Below are 18,581 nucleotides of genomic sequence, written 5' to 3'. Positions count from 1 at the left end.
ATTTGAAAGTGAAAACAGGCACATTTTCACTAAAAATGTGATGGTGTTTTCCAGAGAAAAATCAGATATTTAAAAAGTTATAAATTTCCTCTGCATGAACATCAGGTTTTGCATTGAAACATGCTTGGCCACTGTATAAATCCATGATACATCCATACCTTGAATACGGTGTGAAGTTCTGGTCAACCCCATCTTAAAAAAATTATATACATTAGAAATGGAAAAGGTACAGAGAGGAACAATAAAAATGAATAAGCATATGGAACAGCATCTACATGAGGAGAGATTAAAAAGACTGGGACTGGTCAGCTTGGAAGAGAGACAGCTGAGGGGTGGGAGGATATGAATCATGAATGGTGTGACGTACTATTTACCCTTTCACATAACACAAGAAGCAGGGTCACCCAATGAAATTAATAGGCAGCAGATTTAAAACTAACAAAAGGAAGTACTTCTTCACATGACGCACAGTCAACCTGCAGAACTCATTGCCAGCGGATGTTGTGAAGGTCAAAAGAATAACCGGGTTCAAAAAAGAATTAGATAAGTTCATGGAGAATATGTCCATCAGTGGGTATTAGCCAAGATGGTCAGGAATGCAACCCCATGCTCTGGGTGTTCCTAAGCCTCTGACTATCAGATGCTGGGACTGGGGACGTGGGATGGATCACTGGAGGATGGGGAATTTCCCTGTTCTGTTCATTCCCTTTGAAGCATCTGGCATTGGCCACTGTTAGAAGACAGGATATTGGGCAAGATTGGTCTGACCCAGTACAGCTGTTCTTCTGTGGAGATACGATACAGAGAAACCATTTTGAAAAATGAAATTACTTGGAGTAAAATTGCCAGCTGTGCTTTTTTTTTTTTTTTTTTGGCTTGCTTATTTCAACATACTGCTACAAAAGAGTCCTCAGTGGAAAGTACAAAAGATTCTCCATAATTATGGACCTCTGAACACAAACTTGTTTAGGTTTTGTCCCTTCTCATTTAAAATCAATGTTTTGTTTTGTTATTCCTAAACAAATAAGAGGCATGTAGTGTCATTCAAAAATATAGTACACTTAAACCACCATAACACAGACGGAGTTGCTCCTGTTCTTGTAAGGGTGCTTATGATAAAGGTTTAAAGTGACTGAAAATACTATCTTGAGGTTTCCTAGAACTATTTTTGAAGAGTAAGAACTATCAAATTTGCAGCCTTGACAAATAGAAACATTTTTGGTCAGGTTTTTTTTGTTTTTTGTTTTCTGGCTGCTTAGCCTTATATCTGAAAATAAAGCTTTCCAGTTTGCTATCAGCATTAACACTGTGGAATCAGAATTTGTTTCCCTTTTCTGTTGAGGATGTGTGGACAGAATAGAATCCAGCTTACTCTAACATAGAAGTGTCATTATAGCTGTGCTTGCCAGAAGCTGGGAATTGGCGACTGGGAATGGATCACTTGGTGATTACCTGTTCTGTTCATTCCCTTGGGGGCACCTGGCATTGGCCACTGTCAGAAGACCGGATACTAGGCTAGATGCACCTTTGGTTTGACCCAGTAGGGCCATTCTTATGTTCTTATGACAGTAGTAAATACTTGACTTTGTCAGAAACCTGAGGAAATATAAGAAGATTAGAGATTGTTAGAAGCATATATGCAACAAGAAGTGGTTAGTTTAGCAAGGGCAGTTTTCTGACCATAACCATGCTTCTAAAATTTACTCTTGTAACAAACTTTTTGTGTATATTTAGAGATGAACTCTTCTGAAAGAATAAATGTAGCTAGCAAAATTGAACTCTAATAATAAATAGTATTTTTGTTTATGAACTAGTTTGTCTCCTTCTTAATCACAGTGCTGACATGGGATAATTCATATTCACATAAGTAGTACTAGTTAATAAGACTTATTTGCATAAATTAACTACTGGAGGATCAGGCCCTTAGCCTGGAAATGTTTCCTTGATCGTCACCTTGGATAGACAAAATGTTCACATTGCAAACACTGATATGGAAATACTGTGAGTCAGAAGCTCCAGAATTGAATTTTTACTCATAACAATTTGATTTATGTCACAATATACCAGGAAGGAACTTCCTTTAAGTTAGCTGTTATGTTTCACAGCTAGAATGTTTTTTTTTTTTTAAGCTACATCCGGAAATACATCTCTCACATTATCATAATCTTTCATCAGCTGATTTTGAAGAACATTTTTGGAACAGACAATATACTGTATCATAGACAGAGAAAGGAGATAAATACAGTTTTTAACTCTGATAGGCTGGTGGGTGTTGCTATTTTCTATATCTTTAAAATCATTGCATCTCTGAGACAAGAATGGAGGTGATTCAGACATTTAAATGTACCATAATTATTGCAATTTTATCAGTTTTAGGAGGAAGCTATACTTGGGGCAAGCAATTCTGCACTTACAAGAGCTTTTTACTTAGCTGTATTTTTGTAGCACTGCAATGCCTTTTTTATATGAATTGATTTCCATGAATATTTCTCATCTTGTATAAAGCTTTAGCTTTCAGATAAATTAATTGCCCATGATTCTGCTGGAACAGGCAGTCAGGATTTATAGCTCTTATCTTCTGATTGTACATAACCTGTTTGTCACCATGCTTCCTCTATGCCACCTTATTCCATTCAAAAGCCTATCACTGCTTGAGAAATTTACATCTAATCTCCCATCACCTCTCAATCGTAATGCTGTCTTCTGTCATCTGTAATCCACTCAGGCCTGTCTAATTCATTCTGTGCTGCTAAAACATTCCAACTAAGTACACTGTCTATATTCAGGAAGGGAGTACTACCTTATCCTTAAAGGGTTTTCAGAAATTCTGAAGATGACTCTTTTTTCCCCTCTTTCCTTCATGGAAGGAAGCAAAGAAGAAAGGGAAGGTGTGTATGTGATAGACAGAGAGCGAGAGACTGACTGTATTTATATTCATTTTTGTGAAGGCCATAAACTGTAAAGGTATTTTGTATGCCTTTATCTCTATATTTGTAATCAATGTAATATTTAAGCATATTACATAAACAACTAAGTTACCACTTTCTAGATAGAAGATAAAAACAGTCACACACTTTACAAGTAAAATCAGAGTCTTAGTTTTGTGAGGACCATAACTTTATACAAATTTGTCTGTAACATCTGTGTGTGTGTGTGTGTGTGTGTGTGTGTGGAGGACCCTATTCTCTATTCTACCTGATGTGGGGGGAAGGGCACAATGGAGACTTCAAGCAGCTTTAGCGCTTTCACATATTTCTGAGTTAGCCAGGAGTAAATCAATATCATATTCCATTGAACACGTGTTTCTAGTGGGGTCCCACAGGGATTGATTCTTGGTCCTTTATCATTTAACATTTTTATTAATGCACTGGGTGGAAAACTTAAAAACACTGATAAGTTTGCAGATGACACACAAATCGGGGGAGCACTAAATAATGAGTATATGTCACTGATTCAGAGTGATCTGGATTTCTTGGTATGCTGGCCTTATGCAAATAATATCTATTTTAATATGGCTAAATGTATACATCTAGAACAAAGAGTGTAAGCCCAACTTAAAAGATGGGGGACTCTAGCCTGGAAGAAGTACTCTGAAAATGATTTGGGGCTCACAGTGGATAATGCAACACTCTGGCATTATCCTTGGATGCATGAACCGGGAATCTCTAGTACGAGTCAAGAGGTTATTTTATTTCTGTATTTAACACTGGTGCAACTGTTGCTGGAATACTGTGTCCATTTCTGGTTCCCACAATTGAAGGATTTTGATAAATTAGAGAGGGTTCAGAGAAAAGCCACGAGAATGATTAAAAGATTGAAAACATGCTTGGACTCAAAAAGCAAAATCAATTTACCTAACAAAAAAGGTTAAGGAGCAACTTGATTAGTCTATAACAGGGGTTTCCAAACTTGGTTCACGGCTTGTTCAGGATAAGCTCCTGGCGGGCCGCGACACACTTTGTTTATCTGAGCGTCTGCAGGTACGACCGCTCATAGCTCCCAGTGGCTGCGGTTCACCATTCCTGGCTGATGGGAGCTCGGGAAGTGGCACCAGCTGGGCCACCGCTTCCTGCAGCCCCCATCGGCTTGGAACGGCAAACCGCGGCCAGTGGGGGCGATCGGCCGAACCTGCACATGCTGCAGGTAAACAAACTGTCCCGGCCTGCCAACGGATTTCCCTGACAGGCCGTGTGCCAAAAGTTGCTGATCCCGGGGCTAGATTATCAAAATGGGCCCTTCTGGCCTTGGAATCTATGAAACAAATGTATATTAAGATGCACTTTGTCTTTATTTATATTACCTTCCTGAAAAATATACTGATCAAATAGATAATGTTCCTGCTGTAGAACTCGAAGTGTGGATGGGTGAAGAATCATTTACCTAGTTTTAAGACTAACTATTCTTTTTGTTTCTTCTTCTTCTTCTTTTTTTTTAATTCTGACTGCAGTGAGTCAAGGTGGGGATGCAGTCATATCTGACATGTGTCCTGATCCTGGAATTCCTGAGAATGGGAAGAGAGCAGGCTCTGACTTCAGGTAGGAACTCTGTGTGTGTGTGTGTGTGTGTGTGTGTGTGTGTGTGTGTGTGTGTGTGTGTTGAAGTGGAAGGGGCTTTTAAGTGTAAGGTAAACTACAGATGAATGCAGTTTGCATAAAAGCTACAAAAGAGGCCATTTCTGAAAGTTGCTAGAAGAGGCTCCAATTCTTGCAGAGTTTGAGTTCTGTTTCTAGGTTTCTGGGAAATACAGTGCATTATGGTGGAGATTTTGTAGAATACACCTAAGTGTCCTCATTGTAAATGGAAAGGAACACTGTCAGCACCCACAACTTGGTCTTTGCTAGAAGTTAGAATCAAGTAGTGTCCTCCAGGTTTCAAATGCTACTTAGTAATACAAAAGATTAATTATCATTCAGTGGATTGTCAAGAAATATTGTACTTCCCACTTCTGCTTCAACAAAACAATTTTTTAAAATAAAATACTACTTCACAAAAAGCCAAAGGAACTCACACAAACACCAAAAAAATGCTTTTAACTCTGATATATTAGTGACACTGATAGACTGATAAAGCAAACAAAGCCCCTATCATAGGGCATCCCCTCCTGGAGCACCCGCTGTGGCAAGCCACTGAATGACACATGTGCTCAGTCTCCTCTTTCTGGTAACCCAATATCTTCACTTCAGGATCTTCTCTTTCAATAATGCCCTCCTTGGGGCTGGTTTATTGTTAAAACCTTATACAAAATTGTCCATAATAAAGGTCAAAGCATAAAATCCATTCATTACGCCAAGTACAAATTTAAGTTCAGCTCACATCTTGTCCCACAGTACCCCATGTATCACACCTTGGCACCTTTGACCATGTCAAGACTTTGTCAGTCGTCTTCTGTCCCTGGACAGCTATCCCAGTCCTTTCAGCTGAAGTGCAACTCCACTCTTCCCAGTGGGAATCCCCACAGCCTCTTTGCTGGGAGCATCCTTGCCAGGACAGCATTCTCACTCTACTCGACCCTGTCATAGTTCCTATGGGTTCAGGTCTCCTGTCCTGGAGACATCAATAGGCAAGTTACTCTGCTGCTCCCTTGTCTTGGCTCCGGCTCTTTGGCTTAGAGCCAGCAGGCAAATCCTTCTGCTGCTCCCTGACCTTCATCCTTCTGGGCCTGGCTTGGGGATGCTATCCAGCAAACCCTCTTGCTGCATTCCTGCCTTTAGACTTCCCCTGGGACCACTATCAATCTCCTGACTCTGGCAACTCTTACCTCCTGTCCTTTTCCTGGTTGACCCAGGCCCTGTCTCCCTGGATCCCCCCAGCTCAGTAGGTCTCACCACCTAGAGCCCAGTTGCCCTCTTTTAAGCTCAGTTAATTGGTGCGTACTGGTAAGGCATGGGTGCACTGGCCTTGCTCCCTCTGAAAGGGGTCGTGTCATCCTTTGACAACAACTGTAAGTACGGGGGGGGGGATCTCCAATTTTAAGGAAAAATACAAAAATGTATATTGCACATATAAAATAAGCATGAAAGAAGCTGCAATTATTTCAATTTACTATCTGAGTCCTCCCACAAACTGTTTTTGTTTTTGTTTTGTTTTGTTTTTTGGGCATCTTCTCAAGCAGGTTTGACTGAGATGTACTTTTCTCACCCTGCTGTGCATGCAAAGGATAGAGAAGGGGAATGGGAAAGGATGTGAAGGGAAAGAAGATGGGTATAGTGGGGAGTGGATGAGAAAGCTGGTAAGGTAAAGCTACTGGGAAAGCCAGGCAACATGGTAGGATGAGTGTTGGGGACATTCCACTTTGAGAACTTGTAAGTGACTGTAATATACAGTCACTTATAATAGTTATAGATTTATTATAAAATGGGTACTCTAATTTAAAATACAATACATTAAAAAAATTAAACAAATCTGGTTGATTATTTCAATCAGCCAAAACCAACCAACCAAACTCCCTGCCCCAAGCAGTGTTTTATGCCACTTAAAGGGACAAGAGCCAAAGGCTGTATGATGCTCACTAGAGACTTTGTTGCTATTGCTTTTACCTGGAAGGTGCTCAGATTCTAAGGTGCTAGGCAGAAAAAGTAGTTTCGGGAACTATAACTACCCCTTTGTTTCCAGTCTTTTTTTTGGGGGGGGGGCTTTTCAGTCCTTGTTCCACCATTTTAAAAAATATTTTTCTCCTCTGTTGCTGTGTGAAAGATCCCCACAAATGTGTTTCAAGACTGCCTCTGCAGAGGAAATATTATAGCTGACAATATCCTAAGTGTTGTCAAGTACACACAGTATGTATAGTGTGATAGTATAGAGAAGTTCTTTTATTTTTCTTCTAGTCTATTTCAATTAGTTATGTTACTTCTAACTGTCTCAGGTAAAATATTTGTAAACAAAAGTACATTTTAAGTTTTTTTTGTATCAACTGAAGTGAAGCTTATTGTTACCATTTTGTTGAATACTATAGATTTCAAAATTCTGATATAGTGGAAAACAAACATGTTGGCTGATATCTTATATCACTTTGCCTTCAGTAGTTAGAATATTAATGTTCTTCTTTGAGTACTTGCTCATGTCCGTTCCACATTTGGTGTATGTGCTCGCCACATGCACCGGTACCGGAAGTTTTTCCCTCAGCAGTATCGGTAGGGTACCGGCTCTGGCACCCTCTGGAGTGGTGTCTGCCTGGCATCATATAAGGGGCACCGCCAGTTCCCCCCCACCCTCAGTTCCTTCTTGCTGCCAGTGACGGTGCTGAAACATCTGCTGCTTTGGCTAGCATTGTTTTGTTCTCTGTTCTTGCGAACTTTGTAAAACCTGTAATATAGTTGTATAGAGTTAATAGTTGAATTAGTTTCCCTTAGTAGTAGTTCCTAAAGCCTTCGTTAGTCCCGAATGGGACTTAGCCTGAGGATGGGGCATGCCCTGGCTCCCAGGCTTTAAGCCCTGCGATCGTTGCAAATGGCCAAAGCCCATTATAATGCTAATTAGCAATCCACATAATAGCTGCCTAAGGTGCTTTGGCAAAGGGCACATAAGTGTCGTATTTGTAAGTCCGTCAAACCCAGGATGAAAAAGGAGCAGGACAATCACCTGACAGCGCTCCTGATGGAGTCGGCACTCACTCCAGCACCGGAGCAACAGTCCAATTCGGAATCAAGCACCGAGGCATCGGTGCGCAGTGCTCTGACGCAATGTCCACAAGCCGGCACCGATCCCCCTCTGCAGCTCCGGCCAAGAAGCCGAAGAAGACAGGGAGGGGAGATCTCCTACTTCCTGCAAGAGAAATGAGAGGCTTGAGGGTGAGCCAAGACCCGTGCCGGGCAGCTCAACGCCCACTTCGGGAAGTCAGGCCCAGCTCAAGTCGAGTGGTGTAGCCCATCCCATATCTTGCCTGCGACTCCAGATAGCGGTGCAGGCCTCCATCAGCTTCAGGTGCCGTTGATGCCTGAAGCCCTACAGGCAGCTCAGGAGATCCTGGTGCTTCCGGTGCCACTCTCACTCATTCTGGCAGTACCCCGGTCTCATCTTGGGACCTCCGCATACATCCCCACCTCAGTGGCACCATTCCCCATCTCGTGGGACTCCCGCCACCACTCACCCACCCAAAGCCATCACGCCTCAGAGCTAGAGAGTCAGGCTCAGCAGAGCCCTGTTCAGTCCCCATAACTTGGGCACTGACAGCAGGATTCAAGGTGTATCTCACCAGTAGCCTGGCACAGACCCATGGGTCAGGCACCCCCCCGGCAGGATCACCGAGACCAACCCCTCGCGTCGCTGAGAGCTCAGTACAGATCCCGGGATCGATTGGAGGACTGAAGCCACCAGTCACCCGACCGCCATCATTGGTCTCCAAGATGGGGACCACCATGTTCAGGAAGTTCCTCCCAGAAACCGGTTCGTGATAGCTCCTGGTCCCACTCAACGTCCTGTTACCGGTCGGGTAGCATAAGGCATAGATCGCTGGGTTTCCGACACAGATCTGCCGAACATAGTTGGTCCCTGAGGCCACGACCAAGACATTCGTCTCATCTACCTCTAGGAGCAGCAACCGGCACCAGTCAGATAAGAGCCATTGCTCTGACCAATCCTGGTTACCGGGTAGCGACTGCTCCGGCCATAGCTCCAGCATGGAGCAGGGTTCCCTGACTGTGGAGCAGCCTCCTGTGCCTGCGCTGCCGCCTACGTCATCTGCACCAAAACCTATCCCATGACCTCAAGCACAGTGGCCGGCACCATGATACCCATGGAACCCCTGGGTGTTCACCCAGCCTTCTCAGGCTGCCTGCTCAGTCAGGAGCCTCAGACAGGCCAGTGGCCTCAACATCCTGATCCCCTCCCGTGCCTGAGACTTTGGGGGGGAAGGACCCCATATGTCCAGGAGGACCCAGGGGAGCAGCCTGCTGGACCACCAACGGATGTTGAGGCTCCCGCGATACTGGCATCATCCTTGTCATTGCCAGACAAGGATATCACAGAGCCCCCTCACCCAGTTCCTCAGGATGACGCTAAGGCGCACCAGGAACTATTGAAGAGGGCTGCATCTAACCTGGGGCATCAGTCACAGGAGTTGGAGGAGACCTCGCACTCCCTGTTTGACATCCTCTGCTCCTCGGCTCCTGCCAGGGTGGCTTTACCCCCCATGAAGGGGTATTGAAGATTACCACTGCCCTTTGGCAGACTCCCTCCTCCTTGTCCCCCATCTCCAAAAGAGTCGAGCGCAAGTATTTTGTGCCAACTAAGAGGCATGAGTACTTCTATTCCCACCTGGCCCCCAATTCCCTGGTGGTTGAGGCAAGGTCAACCCAGGGTGACAAAGACCCAAAAACAGACTCAAGGAGGCCAGATCTTTTTGGATGCCAAGTTTATTCATCTTCCAGCCTGCAATTGAGAGTGGCCTATCACCAAGCCCTCCTTGGCCACTATGATTACAACATCTGGCAGGCCATGGCAAAGTTTGAGGCTTTACTCCCTGAAGGATTCAGGATGGAATTCCAGGCAATTCTTGAGGAGGGCATGGCAGCAGCCAGAGTGGCCCTCCAGGCAACTTCAGACGCGGTAGTCTCTGCAGCCGACACCGTAGCCTCTGCCATCTGCATGCAGTGAGCTTCCTGGCTGCTCCTCTCGGGCTTGTCCGCTGAGGCTCAGCAGTCGATGCAGGACCTTCCCTTCAATGTCCAGGCCCTATTTGCAGAACAGACTGATACCAAGTTGCGCAGTTTAAAGGACTCCCATACTGCCCTGAAAACTCTGGGGCTGTACATCCCAGGCCTGGCACGTAAGCGGTTCAAACTGCAACAGCCTTGGGGAGAAGGGAGCCAGCCTCAGCAGGACCCGCCTCACAAGAAGGCCAATGGCTACAAACGCATCCCGAGCCACCCTCATCCACTCCCTGCTGAGTCGGGCTCCACCTGAAATAAGCAGGGGGCCAAGTGACTGTTTTGAGGCTGCGCCTGAGGGCAACCTGCCAGCCTATTCCCTGGATCCATCTTCCCCAGTTTTTTCCAACCGCCTTTCCTTTTTCCTCCCTGCATGGACTGCTATAACCTCGGATGGCAGGGTCCTGAACACAGTAGCGCAGGGCTATACCCTCCAGGTTTTTTTCTAACCCCCCCTCCAACTCCCTTCCCCATCCCTCTTCAGGGACCTTCTTATGAGAGTCTCCTCACACAAGGTTCAAGGGTTGCTGCAGTTGGGGCCGGTGGAAGAAGTTCCTCTTGAGTGCAGGAACAGGCGTTTTTATTTCTGGTACTTTTTAAATCCCAAGGGTGGTCTACATCCCATTCTGGACCTGTGAGACCTCAACAAGTACCTGAAGAAGCTGAAGTTCCACATGGTCTCCCTGGCCTCTATCATCCCCTCCCTGGATCCGGGAGATTGGTATGCTGCCCTCAACCTAAAGGACGCATACTTCCACATAGCAATCTTCCAAGGACACAGACGTTTCCTCCGATTCGTGCTCCTATTAGCCACTAACAATTTATGGTCTTTACGTTTGACCCAGCAGCAGTACCAAAGGTATTTATCAAGTGCGTGTCGGTGGTGGCGGCTTACCTCAGGTGCTGGGGTATCCAGATCTACCCCTGCCTCAATGACTGGCTGGTCAAGGGCAGCTCCAGGTGTCAGGTCCAAAAGGATGTTGCAGTGCTGCAAGCCATATGCTGCTCCCTGGGCCTACAGGGAGTTAGTCTAAGTTAGTTCCAGTACAAAGGATAGAATTCATCAAGGCGATGCGGTGCTCGACTCAACATGTGCGAGAGCGTTCCTGCCACTAGGAAGGTTTTGGACATTGACAGACCTTTATCATGGAGGTGTCTGTGTTCCCCCTGACTACAGCCAGGGTCTGCCTGTGTCTGTGGGGCCACATGGCAGCTTGCACATACCCTGTCTGCCATGCCAGGCTCTGGATGCACCCCCTGAAGATGGTCTATTCCCGGTCCAGGGATTACCTGGAAAAGACTGTTACTATCCCCCCAGTGATACTCACCTCATTGCGATGGTGGACCAATCACGAGAAGGTCCCAGAGGGAGTTCTGTTTTACAACCCCCCCTCACTCCATCGAGTTGGTGTTGGACGCCTCGGACCTCTGCTGGGGAGCGCATCTCGGAGATCTTCAGACCCAGGGTATGTAGTCCTTGAAGGAGAAGGCGCTACACATAAACTTCAAAGAACTCAGAGCGGTCTGCTTGGCATGTGGGGACTTCCTGCCCCACCTATCAGGAAAGGTGGTGAGAGTCCTGATGGAAAACACAGCCTCCATGTTCTACATCAATAGGCAAGTGGGAGCACGCTCATCGGCTCTCTGCCAAGAGGCACTCCATTTCTGGAACTTCTGCCTTGACCTCGAGATCCACCTGGAGGCTTGTCCCCTCCCTGGCATCAAGAACACACTAGCGAATCACCTCAGCAGGGCCTTCTCTCACCATGAGTGGTTGCTCCACCTGGAAATAGCCTACATTATCTTTCAGAGTTGGGGAACACCAAGTGGACCTGTTTGCCACTAGTCAAAACAGAAAATGTCATCAGTTTTGTTCTGGGCAAGGACTCCCTCCCCTATGCCTTCCTCCTGTCATGGCTGGGGAGCCTGATGTATGCATTCCCTCTGATTCCACTCAGGTCTCCAAGGTCCTGGCAAAGAGACAGGGCACAGGTCATCATGATCACCCTGGCATGGTCTTGCCAGCACTGGTTCAGCATGCTCATGAAACTAACAGTGGGTCTTCTCTGGCCTCTGCCCAACCAACCGGGCCTGTTGTCACAGGACCACGGTTGGCTCTTACATCCCAACCTCGCATCCCTCCATCTCTCGGCATGGATGCTGCGTGGCTGAACCTGGAGCAGCCGACCTGTTCGGAGGAGGTCCAACAGGCCCTTCTGGAAAGTAGACTGACTTACCTGGCCAAGTGGATGAGGTTCTCGCACTGGGCATCCGAATGTGGCATCTCTCCCTTGCACTCTTCCATACAGTCTGTCTTAGACTACCTGCTTCATTTGAGGAACCAGGGCCTGGCATACTCTTCCATTAGAGTGCACCTCATGGCCATCTCCACTTTTTCACCCGCCGATCCAAGGCCAGACTGTGTTTTCCCATGACATGATGGTCCGATTTCTGAGAGGGCTCGAGAGACTCTTCCCACAGGTACAGACCCCTGTCCCGCAGTGGGATTTTAACTTGGTCCTCTCTAGGCTCACAGGCCCGCCCTTTGAGCTGCTGGGCTCTACCTGCTCCCTTTCCCACCTGTCATGGAAAGTTGCTTTCCTGGTGGCGGTGAGACAAGTCTCTGAGATTAAAGCCTGGCCCTCAGAACCACCGTACATGGTCTTCTACAAAGAAAAGGGTTCAGCTGTGGCCCCACCCAGCCTTCCTGCTGAAGGTGGTATCTACCTTCCATATGAACAAGGACATCTTCCTCCCAGTGTTCTGTCCCAAACCATACAAGACCAGCGAAGAAAGGCGTCTTCATGCATTGGACATCTGAAGGGCTTTGGCTTTTCCCCTAGAATATACCAAGTCTTTCATAAATCAGCTCAGCTCTTCATTGCTACAGAGGACAGGATGAAAGGCCTTCCGGTGTCCTCACAGAGGATTTCCAACTGGATCACCTCTTGCATTAGGACCTGTTATGACCTGGCAGGGGTCCCGCTGCCACCAATTGTCAGAGCCCACTTGACTAGAGCTCCAGCATCTTCGGTGGCCTTCCTGGTGCACATCCCTATCCAGGACATCTGTAAAGCCACGAAGTGGTCCTCTGTCCATACATTCATGGTACATTATGCCATCATTCAGCAGCCCAGAGACTACGTTGGGTTCAGCAGAGCTGTGTTGCAATCTACACGTTCGTGAACTCCTACCCACCTCCAGGGGTACTGCTTAGAAGTCACCTAATATGGAATGGACATGAGCAAGCACTCAAAGAAGAAAAGACAGTTACCTTTTCCGTAACTGATGTTCTTCGAGATATGTTGCTCATGTCCATTCCAAACCTGCCCTCCTTCCCCACTGTTGGAGTTTCCGGCAAGAAGGAACTGAGGGTGGGGGGAGCCAGCAGCACCCCTTATACCACGCCATGCGGGCACCACTCCAGGGGGCGCCAGAGCCGGTCCCCTATGGATACTGCTGAGGGAAAAGCTTCCGGCACTGGTGCAAGTGGTGAGCACACACACCTAATATGCAATGGACATGAACAACACATCTTGAAGAACACAAGTTACGGAAAAGGTAACTGTCTTTTTCAGTATTTCTTTTTTAATATATTTCCCCGTTGATACATTGGAACTGCAATATACATTGTTTTATTACTTTCATGTAAATGGTCCAATTTGCCTTGCTAATCAATCCCTATAGTTAAAAGTGTTTCAACTGTTCTTTAACAACTCAATGCTTATTAGTGCTGTAAGTTATTGAACAAAGAAACTGCCCTATAGTATTCCCTGTATAATTTTCCTTTTGGATGGATAAAGGCTAATTGAAATGTGTACAGTGTACTAAGTATAGGGCAGGATGTCTATCCATATAAATGCATGTTTCTCCTCTAGATAGTACTCAAAGGAGGTCATGTCTAGTTTTTGTGGTACCCTGACTAATATAAGGCATGAAATCCTCCTGCAGGGTATTATGATCCGCACTGTGTATGAGTGTAGTAAGGTTCGGCAGCTGAACAGGTCAGAAGTGATTCACTGGAAAGGTCATTGTGTTGCCTCAATTCAGAGGGGGGAGTTTCACAAAATAGGATAATGTTGGCCCCTGCATTTCCTCTTTCAAGTCGTGCATGTGGTCCACAGGCTGTTGGGTGAATGAGATTAGGAAAAGACAAACACTACCCCAAAGGCATAATACACACTTAACACATGTCTAGGGCGAGTTTTGTCTTGAAATTTGGTAGCTTAACTGATGAACTAAATGGACCTCAATTAGTTTTTTTCTAATTAAAGTGTCTGCTAACTATTACCTAGGGGTCTAGACGCACATTTGAAATTTAGTTTAGGACCCAATCTGGGACTTGACGTCTGAAATGTAATTTATTTCAAGGAATTTAGAAAAGACCAATGTGAATAATACCTTAGTCTTAAATAGTGCCTGTTGTACCTGGGGAAGGAATGAGCAGCTGGGAAAGGACAGGAAGTAGAGGATCATGTTGGAAGCTTTAAAAGTATTTTAGATAGAGAGAGATCTCAATGTCCGGGAAGTAAAAAATAATATCCTTATAGTTCAACTGTTAAGTTGTACTGATAGCAAGACTTGTGCTATGTAATGCGATAAACCAGTTGTGGACTTTCTGAATGTCCAAACTATTAGCCTATGATATAAGTAGTATGCTGAAGTGCATGACCATTAAAGTGGCTTGTGTTTCTCTGGAAATAGCCTTCATTTAAAAAAAAAAAAAAAAAAAAACACACAGCCCCCACCATTGGTAAATTAATCTAAGTAGTAGTAGAAAAACACGAGAGTTCTTGTTCTTACCATGGTTGAAATATAGGCTTGTTGATACTCCTGAACTTCAAGACATATCTAAAGTCATTGTCCGCTTATGTCAGCCAAATGAAATGTCAGTCTCCTCTCATTACACTGTATTTATATCATATCATGTTGACAGCGCTGTTTGTTCCTTTAAGGGAAAACTTCCACCTTATCTCATTTATTTGTTAGATGGAATTGTGAGGATTCTAATTCAGATTTTAAATAAACAAATATTGGAAACTATTAGTTAAAATATACACAGTATCAAGATGTAGGCTGGACATTTTAAAGACAATATGTTAAATGAATTGACCATGATTTTTGAAATTTAGTCAACCAAAGAAACAAATATTTAATGCATGTGTTTCTACCAAAACAAGACAATTCCGTGTATTAATTTCTGAAGCAAAAGGTTTGTAGCCTTAAAACTCCACCTGTTCTGCTGGGGAATTCCTTTCCCTTTCAGGAAAATTCCATTGAATACTTGGAGAGCAACAAGTTCCTGTTTTTAAAAAAAACAAAACACTAACTTCCTGAAGTCCATTAAGAAATGTAAGGCTCTAGAACTGTAAATTAGCTGCCAGTACTTCAAGGATTTATTCATATTCCTTATATTACCTCCTCTGAGTAGTCCCATTGACTTCAGCAGCGACTGCTCATAGGGTGACTTCAGCAGAGCCAGGATTTCAATGCGAGTTTTGCCATTGACCTCAATAGAGCCAGGATTTCATCCACTTGTGTGAAGTTAAACATGTCTCTTTCAGTATTAAGACTTATGTTTGCAAATTGTGTTCACCTTCTTTGAGTCTTGTTTTAAAACAACAGTTGCCCCATCACAACAACAATTGCTATTGATTTCATAAGCCTGCTACACACACAGAGATATAAGTCATGGTAAAAGCACTGACTGAACTAGTTTGCTAATGTACCACCATCTCCAAAGCCCCTGCACAGGCATGCACAATTCCACCCTGATTATGTTATGTCTGTAGGACAGGTACAGTTACTAAATATCACTGACACCTCGGATTGATATGGTATGAGCTAATATAAACCTATCATGGATTTCACTCGTCTTTGGGGACACATTTTAAACACTTTAAAATGTTAAACTTTTTATGTACACATTTTTTTCTGATCACTCATATTTAAGCCTATAAACAAAGGAAAGAACTTCATTTGAAAAGTACATCTAAGGTTTTGCATTGGGACATAGTAATTGGGAAAGTTTGGGAAAATAAATCTTCCTTGCTATTTTAATTTTCAGTGGATTATTGCAATAAATATAATTAACTGTCTTTATCATTCCCCTTGTTAGATGTTTGTTTGACTCAGGGGTATAATATCAAAAGACTATAGCTTTGTTACAGGCATGAAATACTCCATGGAATGACTTTTTTTCTAAATAGATGAATGGAAACATTACTAAAACAAAATTTAATGTTCTGTAACTGTTAAATATCCATCTTAACCCAAAATATTTACTTCCTTCTGAATTTACTTAGGAAGACATGAGTTCAGGTTCTCTGTTTTTACTTGTGATAGCTGTTGAAGTTTTAATGGGACTGCATGTTGACTAAGATATTTTCAATGTAAGTAAGGGTCATAGAATCAGGCCAAGTTCCTGATTCCAATTATTTCAATGGGAAATTTGCCTGTAACTTCAATGGGATTAAGATTTTGCTCCTAATATGTCTTTATTATGAGCCTCTTACTCACAACAGTGAGCAGTCAGTGGGATTTCTTGTCTGTAACTGCACCTCAGTGTGAGTAAGGGGTTCACAAATATGCACTCTAAGTTCCAAGGGGCTAGTCTACTCTGGAGACAATAGAAAAATGGCACCTTCTGACTCAGATCTACATCCTGTGATTCATATCAGACAGCTAAAATGGCAAATAATACATTCTTTGCTATATCCTGATAGCCCTCTGAAGCATGTGGAGTTATGACAGAATGAGCTAGATTCTATTTTCTGCATATTCCTCAACAGAACTGTTAAATAGTTCCATTTGCAGGATAAAATTCTGCCCTAAATTACAACCACACAGAAGACTTGTAATCTCAAATTGTCACACTTATTCATGATGTGTTGTGCTCTATTCTCTTCTGTTTTTCCTCCCTGCTCCTCACGCACGTGCTGGCTGAGGTAGCTGGCCTGGTGCACAGGGTGTTTCATGTACTGCATGCTGGGTAATAACATGAGGACTTCCAACTTTCTTAAACTAAACTGTCTCTTTTTAAAAAGACCTATTTACAGAGCTGCTGCAACTGTTACTAGCATTCTAGTCACATACAGTCACACGCTGACTTTATGGTACCATCTCCAAAATCTTCCCTCCTCCAACTTATGTTTCTCCCTCCACGTTCCATGCAGCTTGCTACGTAGTGGAGAAGTAAGCTCCTCCACATAAAGGAAGGAAGCAACTACTTCCTTCCAAGTGCAATGGAAGAATTGGGGAGGAATTGTGACTCACAATGTAACCTTACAGAAGCACAAAAAATGTGTACATGTAACTCTAGACAGAATATTGTCTGCTGAATCTTTACTGGAGACAGGGTTGTAATAAAGAATTAACTCAATTTGACTGTGAGGTCCTAAGCTAAATACAGTTGGTGGGAAAAATAAAACCCATCATTCTCCTCCACGGCCTGTGTGTTTACTTGTAAATTGAGAATTTCATCCTACAATAATTGAGACAATAAATATGGTCCCCCCACAATTCCACAGTGCCATTTTCAGAGGGCTGCTTTTCAGAGTGGAACCAAATATTAAGCAAATTGATTGTGAAAAAAAGTTATTTGCTTTCAAACCACTGATAGTAGTAATAATAATAATTCCAAAAGTGTGGTTCTAATATTTCACTCTTAGCTTCAGTTCATCTATATATTCCAGTTCTAACTTTATGGTAAGATTATTTTGCTTTACCTCAGTCAACCCAGATAATCTCCTTATATGGGGGGAGGAAGGATGCTTTTGTGTTTGAGGCATTGCACTTGGACTCAGATCTAGGTTCAGTTTCTGGCTCTACCAGAGATTTCCCATATGAGCACTTACTCTTTCTGTATCTCAATTCCCCGTGTATAAACTGGGGATAATAGGGATCATCATGGTGAGCAAGCATGCACATGTACAGGGCACTGATGCTTATCCCAAGCTGCCACATTGTGCTCCAGAATGTAAGCTTTCATTTTTATTTTTTTATTTTTATTTTTTAGAAAAGGAACACTCTAGCACTTATGATGGGGAGAAAATCTTCAAAATATGATCCATGTGTGGTCTCTCTCTGAGTCTGCTGAGAGCCTGAAACAATAGCTCTGAGGAATGTATTGCCCCATTCATCTCAAACAAATGTTAATGCAGAACCCAATGATCATTTAAATGCCAATATTGTTAACTACTTCACTGCTAATCAAAGCATGTGAGAAGGAGGATCATATTATAAAGATTTACACTACAAGTAATGTATCATTTTGGCACCACAATTGTCTTGAAGTTACCACCATTAATTGTTTTTTTTTTTAAACTCAAAAAGGAGTCAGTTCCAAAAAGTCTACTACAGTAATGCCAGGGAGGCCTCTGAGCTTCACCTATTTGGAGCCAGGCCCAAGGAACCCAGCAAGCCCATGGGTGTATTTGAACCCCACTGAAGGGAAGCTAACCTCAAGGACCTTCAAGGAACCACAGAGCAGATGTAATCATATTTTAAACATCTGGTGTAAGTGAATGGTGTCTCCGGTGAAAGGAACTTATTTTGTGGATGAAGCTTTGATTGTGGGCAGACCATGCTATTTCTATTTTCCACTCCCCCACATTTGACCCTGGGGAGATAATACTCTGCTACCTAACAGGACTGTTATAAGGATAAATCCATTCATGTTTTTAAGGTACTCAGATAGTACAGTAAGTAGCATATAACCACCGATACCAGTCAGCTCTGTGTTCTTGGGGAAACAGGGAACAGTATCCAGTCTGTCTGACTCATGAAGCCCTCCCCCCGGTCCCCCACCCCGCCTCTGCTTGAACCAAAACCGATCAGAGAAAAGACTTACAGAAAGCAATGAAAAGGCAGTGGGAGATGCATCTAAACCCCTCCTGACAAGGATGATAGGATTAAGGCAACTCCCCTAGCCTCATC

The 18,581-nt window shown here is 43.9% G+C and overlaps 1 protein-coding gene across 1 annotated transcript in view; it reads left to right on the top strand.

The window, feature by feature from the left end:
- The window catches only part of CSMD1 (CUB and Sushi multiple domains 1), a 1,638,713-nt gene that overhangs the window by 955,537 nt on the left and 664,595 nt on the right, over positions 1-18,581 (top strand). The window contains exon 8 of the mRNA XM_065401391.1: positions 4,448-4,535. Coding sequence (XP_065257463.1) covers positions 4,448-4,535 — 88 coding nt within the window. The remainder of the gene's footprint in view (positions 1-4,447; positions 4,536-18,581) is intronic.

The sequence above is a fragment of the Emys orbicularis genome, chromosome 3 (genome assembly GCF_028017835.1).
Source record: "Emys orbicularis isolate rEmyOrb1 chromosome 3, rEmyOrb1.hap1, whole genome shotgun sequence".
NCBI classification, from domain to species: Eukaryota; Metazoa; Chordata; order Testudines; family Emydidae; genus Emys; species Emys orbicularis.
Note: the sequence above shows the minus strand (reverse complement) of the source record. Positions and strands in the feature narration are given on the sequence as shown.